Genomic DNA, 11,132 nt, shown 5'->3' with positions numbered 1-11,132 from the left:
AAGATTAGTCACATCATAGATTTTTAATCAACTGTTTGGTTGACTGTCATAACTGTGGCAAATCATACTTTGTTAACTCCCTGGCTCACATGTCATACACTATTTTTTTTAACTAACGTTTGCCACACTTTTGGCTAATAATTTAATTGTTAGCCATATTTTTTTTAACAAACCACACTTGACTAACCTTAGACGTGGCAAACTTAGACATAAACCAAACAAGCAAACTCCACACCACCATTTGCTTATTGGGCATTTACGATTTATTGAAAATTATTCACAAAATATAATGGGTCAGGGTCACATATTCTTACACTGCCATCAGTCAAAACAACAAATATATACTCTTTTTCTGAACTGCCAACAACAACATACTATTCCCTTAAGTAGTGAACAGTTCCAGACATGCACATATTTCCAAATTAAGGTAGTGTGTACATATATATAATCCAGCTGGGCATGGTGATGTAATGCACATGAAATTTATTCGACAAATATATATGTGGCACAGATATAAGGAGTACAAACGTAGCAAACTAGCAAGCAATATATATTCAAGGATCTTATAATTGGCTTGTTAGTTAGGTATATCCTTGAAGTGAGGCTTCGCCATGGTCGGAGAAGGGTCGTAGGCCCCGTAGTCGTTCATCTTCACCTGCCTCAGAATTCTCTCGTGGATCACCACCGCCACTTCGTCTTCCTGCAGCTGCTGCATGGATCCCAACGTCCCCTGCCATGCATGCATGCATTATTTACAAGTTTGGAACACTAGCAACTTAGGACAAGGGCGATCGATGCATTAATGTAACACATTAGTTATATGTAAATACTAATCGATAGTTAACCATGCATGTTCTAAGTACATCTGTATAATTTGTAGATGGCGTCTTATTTGAAGGACTGACATTTAGAGAGAGAGAGAGAGATTTGAAGGACTGACATTTAGAGAGAGAGAGAGAGAGAGAGATTTGAAGGACTGACATTTAGAGAGAGAGAGAGAGAGAGAGAGAGAGAGAGAGAGAGAGAGAGAGAGAGAGAGAGAGGTGGGGTTGCTGCTGCGGTGCTGCCCACCTTGGCCGACATGAAGCTCCGCCATTGCCTGCAACCATTTGCTCTAGCTAACATCATTTCTTTTGCCATTTTCATATTATTTTTATCCGAACTCCATGCTCTCCATTGGCTTCCTGATCGATGAGCTGCCAGGAAGAGGCAAGTAGGCCTCCAATGCATAGGATAAGAAGTTAAAGTTGTCTTCTTGGTGCTTGCGAGAGGAGACACTGTCCGTTGCATTAGAGACGGTCTCACTCTTTCCTCCACCTCACTCTATATTTTGCTCACTTGTCAAGGCCGAGGATCGAAGAGACGACCAATATGCTAAATAATCTGTGAGCTGAATTCGATGGACATATCGGGCGCCCACATGTTTCAAACTTAACATATAAGATCTTAGCATTAGTTATAGTTTACAATATATCAGCTTTAGTGACAAATATATCGGTCAAATTAAGTTAATTTTTGCAGACGACGGTGCTAAGTCGAACCACGGTACACATACATGCATGCATGTACACTTGATGTGCTAATATTTCCCAAGATAGATATACAGATATATAGCTGTGCTCTAGCATCCACGTGCTAGCAGCTTGTCAAATAAAACTGATTTCAACAGATTGTCCTTATAGGAACGAAGAGAATGTATAGAAAAAACCGTCTTGGAGTTGGAAAAAAAATCGCATCTTATACTATATGCCTAGCCCAATCAACGCGTTGCATGCTCTATTGCCGTGCTGATCTTGAGATGAAGAGGGGGTGAAGCATGGAACTAAAGGGAGAAGAAAATAAATAAATAAATAATTCCATACTCAGAGGCTTTTAAACAATTTATCCCGAGTTTTTGTGCAATGCCATAAGAACAAAAGGATCGTTGAATAAAGCTACACACACACACACATCTGTAGCTAGTTGAGTCATATATATACCATTGATTCTGCCTCATCTTCATTCAATAGCTTCCTACGGCCTCCTGCGTCAAATTATAAACTCCAAAGATCACAACAGAAACTCCAAGATCTTGTGCATCAGAAAAATATTTCTAGAACTCAGTCCCTTATCACAGTTTAAACGAAGAACAACTGAAAAAGAAAAGGCACAGGTACATGCATGCATGCATGATCTAATCAACAAACCTGCCATTGAGGACAGCAAGAGCGAAGTGAAGACGAAGACGAAGAAATAGTTGCGCTTCTTCCGCTCCATGGCGCAGCTGGGGGAGCATCCAGCTAGCTACGTACCCAACCTGTGCCTTTCCTCAGCTTCAAGATTAGAGGGAAGAAAAGCGAGGATGGAGGAGAAGCGGCAACAGCAGATATGGCAGGAGGGGTGGGGGGGGGGGCGTGCCTTTCCTTGGTTTCGACACAAAGGAACCTACCGATGTGAGTAGTCTACAAGAACAAATGAAAAGGGAGGGCATGGCATAGCTTGGACAAAAGGCATTGCATATTGTTATTCCTCTGGGATATGATGGGGATGTGAATCTCAGTGGAGTCCCTGTTTCAAGAATGCTGCTTATTAAAGAACAAAAGGCAGATTAAAGGGTCAGGTCAGAGCTTTCCCTGTGGAAATTTGAGGGTCTTGTCATCATTAGACTTGCTGGTGCAATTTATTCCCCCCCCCCCTCCCCCTTAATCTATTTGCTGATTTAAGCCTGGAGTGTGATAAGGATGGTATGCTATATATTTTTTTTAAGAGAAGAGAAATTCTCAGGAAGCAATAATCAAGTTGTGGATGCTGGTTTGCTCATCACTAGTGATGGTTATTGGTGCCACAATAGATGAGAATAAATTTAGTGACTGAAAGAATTCTAATTTTTGTATATGTACTGTGCAGGTGGGCAGGAGTGGTCGTTAGTCAGGGATCTATCTGCAGCTGCAAGGGTGTTTGTGGCCATACATGGGACAACCATGAAGGCAGCATGCTGGGCACCAGTAGTCTACTTCAGATAGAAACCATGATGCCTCTGACCAATTACTTTTCTGGCATGCAGGCATCAGGCATGCATAGAATTATAGTAGCTCCGATTTATATTTTTTTACTGCATCATTGCTACTTTATTTACGTACATGCATGCTCACTCGGTTAATTGATTAATAAACATGTGGTGTTTCAAAATATAGACAATAATGATTTCATCAGGATTTTTATTAAGAACTATAATGAATTCATCAGATTTTTCATTAAGAAATCAAACATTCTCGCAAACAGCATACAGAAGTAACAGAACTATAATGATTTCATCAAAAAAAAATTAAGAATACTTTTGCAATGTAGTATTTATTTTTTTCCTTGCATATTACTGCATAATTGATTATCAAATTTACACTATATATAGACACCTTTTTTTAACATAGGAGTAATATATATTATTTTGCAAGTGCATGCAATTTTATGTGAAGGACACTGTCAGCAAACAATTGAGCTGCTCAACAGTAAACATTATGGGCTATCACATAAATTATTCAAAACAGAAATACTTTACATAGACAAACTGATAAAAGGATATGCTCGCCTTGTCAGTGGGGAACTACTTTATCGTTTCCGAACATTGTGTTATCCAATCAGATTAGGGGTTGTAAAAAAGGACAACTGGAGCTAACTAGTGGAGAATAAAGAGATCATGCATGCAAGGACCTTTCCTTTTTGAACGTGACTAAGATAGTCTTTGGTTCGATCGATTCAATCTACGCTACAAGAAATAGGAGCATTAGTGACAAAAAAATTGTGTCAATTTTTTATATTGTCACTGATTCTCATGTTAGTTATGACTAAACTAGTTTTCATCATAATTATGTAGTTTATTAGTGATAAAATTTTATATCGCCACAAGATATGTCATTAGTGATGAAATATAGTGACGAAACATTGTTTTTCCACTATTTACCAAGTTAATTATTACTAAATAATTTTTTCCTCACTATTATGTAGTTTATTAGTGATAAAATTTCATAGCGCCATAGAATATATCATTAGTGATGAGATACAGTGGTGAAACATTGTTTTGCTACTGTTTTATCAGGTTAATTGTGACTAAAATAATTTTTCTCGCTATTCTGTATCTGTAGTTTATTAGTGACAAAAATTTATATTGCCACTGGATATACCATTAGCGACAAAATATAGTGGCAGAACATTGTTTTGCCATTGTTTACTAGGTTATCTGTGTCTAAATAATATTTTCCTCACTATTATGTAGTTTATTAGTGACAAAATTTTACACAAGTTATACCATTAGTGATGAGACGTAGTGGAAACATTTTGTGTTGTAATTGATTTCTATGTTAATTATGACCAAAATATTTTTCTCATATTAGTGATAGAAATCTATATAGTCACAGGATATGTAATTAGTGACAAAAAGTAGTGAGAAATTTTGATTTCTCTGATTCCTACGTTAGTTATGACCAAATTATTTTTCCTCCCTATTATGTAGTTTGTTAGTGACAACAATATATATCGTTGCATAATATATCATTAGTGACGAAATGTTGATTTGCTACTGTTTACCAAGATAATTGTGACTAAATAATTTTTCTCACTATTATGCGATTTACTAGTGACAAATTATTATTTTACCACATGATATTATATTAGTGACAAAAAAGTACAACTTATTTGATTTATAATATAAAAATATTTTTTTCTCACATGCGTCCTCTCTAGTAACAACTGATTGATAAATAGTATTAAAATATGTATTAGTCACAAGTGATGTCTTTAATCAAATAGTCAAATATACAAAATCTCTCCCAATCTAAATTAGCTGCAACCACAATGGAATAGACCGAGGTTAAAAGAAAAGAAAAGGAAAAAAACTCCTGGTCCACCATTTCTCTCTATCTTATCCCCACATCCTCTCCTGCTCCCTTCCTCATATGGCTCACAGTTACAGCACTACATATCTACTAACACTGCATCTAGCTCCACTGTATAAGCCTGCACTCTTGTACATTTGTGGAGTCAGCAGCTAGCACGCTGTCCAATCGGTCACCGCCCGTACGTCGCGCAGGATGGACGCCGTTGTCGCCACCACGTACTGCAGCATCAAGTTAATTGTCACAAATAGTTGATTATGTGTGACAATATTTTGTCACCATAATTGTATCAGTGACAACGTTTGTTGTAGCAATTAAATATGGATTTGCGATGATAAATATACCACTTTTACCAAATATAATTGTGGCAATTCACTTCTCACAATTATAATTATAACAGTAAGAGCAAACATTGTCACAATAAACTTATACAATGAAGAAACTTTGGTCAATAATATTTACTCTGAAGTGAACATATATGTCGTCACTATTATGATAATAATTATGATAATTAAATTATCATAAATACTTTGCATCCATATGAATGTTATTGTCACTAATATAAATATAAGTGATGACAAGTTTCGCCACTAAAATCATTATAAGTGATGGCGACTTCCGTCACTAATTTATATGATTTTGTTACCATAAATATCGTCACAAATGGATAGACGAGTAGTGACACTTCCATTCATCACTAATGAACATAGTCATTTGTGGGAAAAAAACATCACTATATTATTTGTGACCGGAAAAAACACCACAAACACTGCTTTGTGACAAAAAAATGTCTTTTGTGATGAAAAATTTCTTCACAAATATACTTATCCCTTGTAGTGCTAGTAAAACTAATATGTGTTATTTTTTAATATTAGGCTAATCTCTATATTGTTCGTATTGAATTTTACAGTGCGTGAGTAGAAGTCATGTGCATACGACATGAATTCTGGTTTTGTAGTATATATACTTTGTTGTTTGGATCGTTATTAATTTGAAGGAGTACTTACGCTTAGGGGATCGGGAAATCGGGCTAGCCACTAGCCACATAATCATATGATATTAGAAAGTGTCTTCACTACCCTTTTTAAAGTGACCTTTACACTTTATTTTGTATCTGGCAAAGTCATGCCCTAATCACTGTTGGGTGTACAACCGACAATGAAATTAGTTCTGGGAGCCAAAAAAGGAAACAATCTAGCTCAAAATCAAGTCGGCTCGATTGTTGCCATCGCTGACGCGCTCCATCGCAACTACCGCGCCACCTCGGTCTTGCTCCACCATGCATAAGAAAACACAACGGTACGAAGGCCACCACCACATCACACACGATCAGGCCTTGTTTGCCGTTGTCGCCCACACCCCGCATGGCGAAGACCATCACGAACGAGAGGTAGCAGATGACGTTGAGCGCCGACCGGAGCTCCTCGCTACAGAAGGAGCAGTACTTGAGCGTGTCATCATCATCCTTCTTGACATCGACCACGAGCACGGATGACGCCACGCTGACGATCTCAACAGCCACAACGAGCTGGCCCTGTGCTCGCCGTGCTCCGCGCCCTTGAGGCGCACGCCACGGGCGCCGCTCTTGGTCAACCGCATCCGCTTGCTGCTGCGGGTTGCCAGCTCTATCGTTCTTGGTCACCCGCATCCGCCCGTTGCTACTGCTGCACCCTGGTCAGCCGCCCCCATCCTTGGACCCATGACAGCGGTAATGCTGACGACGGTAAGGGTCCAGCAGTGCCCTTGGACGCCCTTGGGTAGCTGCACAGCACGCCGGCCTCCAGATCCCTCTTGCCGTCCTTATCGTCGCCATCGCCCCGCTATCTTTGCCCCTAGCGAGATCCATGACTGGATCCCCACTAGATCCCGTCGTGGATCTCGCGAGGGGGGGGGGGGGGGGAGGCCGGTGGGAGAAGAGGCTGGGGAGGAGGTCAGTGGGGAGGCCGATGGGGGAGGAGATCATGAGGAGGAGGAGTGGCGCGGGCTGTGGGGTGAGAGAGGGAGAGGGAGCCAAGACAGACAGAGAAAGAGAGTGAGGGAGGCAGAGAGAGAGAGAGATAGTTGGAGTCAGACGTGAGTATTACGGGCCAAAACTGGATTGAAGTAAGATTTTAGGTCCGAATGACTTTTCACTACCTGTTTGAATTAACAACCGGCAGTGATATCACTACCAATTTTTAATACGAGCCGGCTATCACTGTCGGTTTTTAATACGAGCTGACAGTGAAAAATCATTATCACTGCCGGTTGTTTTTTAAACTAGCAGTGATACCTATCTTTTTAAGAACCGACAGTAATAGCATTATCACTATCGGTTTCTGGCGATTCGGCAATGATGAGCCGGAATATAAGATATATTCTGTAGTAGTGTGTGTATTTAATTGGTAAAAGTCAGATGAAAGGAAATCCTGTCTGATAGATTATGCATGGCTTGTACATCCAGAGATCATCATCCTCATAAAAAAAATTGTTCGTTAATTATGAACAATTTAACAGAATTGGTTAATGATTTCATTCTTTGAATGGCAAAGCAACGGACAATTTCACAAAATCAACAGAGATCGTATTCCAGCTGAAATCATATCGATCTAGATCAGATGTCAACCTGAGAGGTCAAGACCATCCATTCCTGCCTATCAGTGAGATTCAGTACTTCAGCTTCTGATGCAGCCAAATGTCTTGTTGACACACTCTGGTGTAGGAGAAAGACTAATTCGTGTTGCCATGTTCTCCCTTCAGTGATTCCTGCTAGAGAAAAGAATGCAGCCTCAAGTTCATTTCTTGAGATCTGCTGCTCTAGCCTCAAGTCCACGCCAGCAACCACGATGCATGAGTCTAATTTATTTGTTTGCTCCTATGTTCATGTTAGGTGCTCAATGCCTTCGACACCATGTAAGAATATTTTATTCAATTAGTGTGGCCCATGTAATTTATCGAAATAATTCTAATATTAATTGTTCTAGTGTGATGATTTCTAGACTAAATGATTTGGAATTATTAGGTTGAAATGTCCTCTTCTCTCCCTTTACAACTTTATAACATGTGTGTATGTGAGTAGAGAAAAAAATAGTGATATGATTGGGGTAAACTGGATGGTCATCGTAGCCATGCACTTCACACACTTAATTAGGTTCATGTGTTTGCTGCATGCAATCGTTGGATCGGTGAAAGTCCATCACTGGACGTGCATGTCCATTAGAAATTAAGGTAGTTAACGGCACAGTTAACCATAACCGCATATGCCTTTTCATGACAGGACGTGACCATGCAATAGCATCCCTTGAGGATGTATAAATAGTGCACGATGCATCATCCGAAAATCACTTCTTGACTGCACACGCAAATATGCATTTGATGGCATTGCGGTCCACTACATGATCATATTATTGATACATATATACAATTGAGAGTTTAGTGAACGGTGTGTATGAACACATACGTTTTAGAGTACTTGTTCTCTTCTTCATCGAAGGAACACTAAATGATAAAGGAGAAGAGAAGAGAAACTACTCTGCGATAGGTACTCTACAACGATGATTTCTGTGGATCAAGACATGATCCATGTATGTATGTCAAAATATTAAAGGGTTTAATCAAGTTTGTGCTTAAATAATCATGTATAAATGTTTCCACATTAAATAATTTTCTTACACACAGTGCATGAGACTAATTAATTTCTTTGCTCCTATGTTCATGTTAGGTTCTCAATGCCTTCAACCAGAGTGACTTTTGCTGCACAATCAAATGCCTTGCAGTAGGCTCGCACCAACATCCTTCTAGCACGGTTATGGAGTCACAAAATTAGGTATGGCATCATTCTAGAATAGGCCGCGACAGTGCTTGACGAGGACAACACCAACGGGAGGGATTAAGCAATGTCACAGAATAAACGTGCTATGATATTATATAAAAAACCATTCAAATAATATTTTAATTAATTATAGAAGAATCATTATTCATAATCACAATCTCGATGATTAACCAGAATATCATCCCGGTAGTCCCGATATGTATTTTATGCTCAAGATCGAAATACATGCCTTCCAACATTTAGCATCACAACATAGCTTAACATAGAGCAAGTAATTAATATTTATATTACAAGTCTTTAACATGCAACCATTTCTAACAATTTATATCAAAAGGTAACAACATCTACGCAGTGGAAACATAAACCTATACGACAAAAGAGAGTGGAGCCACATGCCCTTAGGCTCTACCCCAAAAGCACGACCTCCGAGAGTAAGCTGAACTACTCTTACTCGCCACCCTGATCGGCAGGCACGAAGTAGCCAAACACCCGCTCTTTCTCACCAGCAGCACCTGAAAACGCAGGCATGAGTACGAAGATACTCGTAAGACTTAAATTATATAGAGCACATATACATAGCTCGACTCTAAAAATTATGTATTGAGCCATTAGCAAGGAAAAACCACATGGTTAAGTTAAACATAAACGGTAAGCAACCTAGACACATGTGTGTGAGCAACTAACTTAACCAATAACAACATAACTCTACCCTACCATAACCAATTGAACATAAATAATTGGAACTATTATGAACATACATGTAACAAAGACCAACTCAACCATCTCTCACATATCCAACCATCAACCACAAGCGAAAACTCTACGACCGATGCAGATGGATAGAAACATGCTCATGACCGAGAGCGCGGTATTTTGAAATGTTTTTACACCCTGCAGGGGATACTCCTGAACCCATACGACACGAGGACCATACGACTTGTGACACCCTCTAAAGTGCACACAAGGGGTACTCGTGTCAACCTTTCCCAATAAACCCCGATCATTTGAAACATGCATCGCTCAGCGCGGCGGTCCTAGAACTACTCCCGGAGTAAACTAGTACCACCACAAGCCCGCGCACTCACACTGTCGATGTTCAGGCCCCAAATGACCACAACTACAAATGTATTCGGCTCGCCTTACCATTAGATCGGCATGTGGTGAGTACGGTAAGTGCTAAAGCCGACTACACCGACGATCGGTGCTTAAACGACGCAAGCGGTCTATGGTGTCCGGTTTCCTCTTCCGACCTACCCAGGGGAACTCCACATCCAGGCAAGATAAACACCTCTTAGCACCGCCCACGTCTCGTCTCATACTCACCACTCATGCAACTATCATCAACCCATATCCAATATTGTGATCATTATGAAAGTAAATAACCCTATGCTCGCGAACGATGAAACAATTCACCGCTCGACTTATACCGAATGACCTATGCATTGCTAAGTATTTCGATTTAACTTGTAATCTAGACACCAATCATATACTCAAGTCGACAAGGAAAGAATGAACAACAATTCAAGGTAGAAGTAATACATTCAACATAGGATCTACCCACTTGTACCCAATCTCAACTCGACACATGCAAACATATATAAGCATAGTTTATCAATTTTAGACTTCATTCAATTGAACAAAAGTGCAATATGCTTAGTTGCTTGCCTTGCTGCTCCGGTGACTGCCTATAATTACCCAAACAACACTCGCAGAAATCCAGTAGGTTGGCGTCATTTTCAACCACAAGCGTCTCCCGCTCCGACTCCTTGTTCACTAAAAAAGAGCGCATGCAATGATGAGCATGAGTGAAATGCAACAATGCATGCCGCAATATGCAAATGAAGAAATGCCATCAAATATGCCACATAAAGCATGAAAACATTTTTCCTAATTAGAGCAAGTCATAAGGAGACTAGCAAAATTAGTTTCACTCATTTCGGGCTCGCGATGAATTAACAGTGAATTAATGAAGCTTCAATCTAATTAATTAATCTAAGAAAATTAATTAACTATTTCATGGTTGGCGATATTTTTAATAGGTAGAGTATATTTTTATGAAACCAAAAAAAATGATTTATAATTTTTGGAGCTACAGAGAATTTACTATGAATTTTACAAGTTTCAGCAAACAGTAAACTGTGCTGAAAACGGTTCTGCTGAGTTGACCGCGGTCAGACCGCCAACAGGGGCAGTCAGACCGCCGGGGGTCGTGTCAGACCGCCAGCGAATAGAGATGTTTGGGTTCTGGCGGTCAAACCTGCCCAAGGGGCGGTCGGACTCCTGGAACGGCGGTCAGGCCGCCAAGAAACGCGGTCAAACCGCTGTATGCGGCTGGGGGAACTTGGTGAGCTCGCCGGCTACGATTCTGGAGATTTCGGTGGCTTTTGGGGTGGGGATTTGGACCTAGAGCATCATCATGACCTCCTCTACTGCATAGGACCACACACATAAGC

General features: G+C 40.0%; 1 protein-coding gene across 1 annotated transcript; it reads right to left on the bottom strand.

The window, feature by feature from the left end:
* Positions 1 to 306: 306 nt before the first annotated feature.
* LOC133887678 (uncharacterized) lies at positions 307 to 2,498 on the bottom strand. The gene is made up of 3 exons (XM_062327645.1): positions 2,187 to 2,498; positions 1,980 to 2,023; positions 307 to 730 (listed from the first exon to the last, which is right to left on the bottom strand). The coding sequence occupies exons 1-3, from the start codon at positions 2,254 to 2,256 to the stop codon at positions 578 to 580; spliced, it is 267 nt and encodes an 88-aa protein (XP_062183629.1). The 5' UTR covers positions 2,257 to 2,498; the 3' UTR covers positions 307 to 577.
* Between the last annotated feature and the right edge of the window lie 8,634 nt (positions 2,499 to 11,132).

Source organism: Phragmites australis, chromosome 1, assembly GCF_958298935.1.
Source record: "Phragmites australis chromosome 1, lpPhrAust1.1, whole genome shotgun sequence".
In the NCBI taxonomy this organism is placed as follows: Eukaryota; Viridiplantae; Streptophyta; class Magnoliopsida; order Poales; family Poaceae; genus Phragmites; species Phragmites australis.
This window is presented reverse-complemented; position numbering and strand designations above follow the sequence as displayed.

Excerpts from the sequence above, each read along its gene's own strand:
- LOC133887678 (XM_062327645.1), bottom strand. The coding sequence starts at position 2,256 with ATGGAGCGGAAGAAGCGCAACTATTTCTTCGTCTTCGTCTTCACTTCG. Across the intron at positions 2,024-2,186 it reads CTTGCTGTCCTCAATGGCAG|GAGGCCGTAGGAAGCTATTG; the intron begins GTTTGTTGATTA and ends AATTTGACGCAG. Across the intron at positions 731-1,979 it reads AAGATGAGGCAGAATCAATG|GGGACGTTGGGATCCATGCA; the intron begins GTATATATATGA and ends CATGCATGGCAG.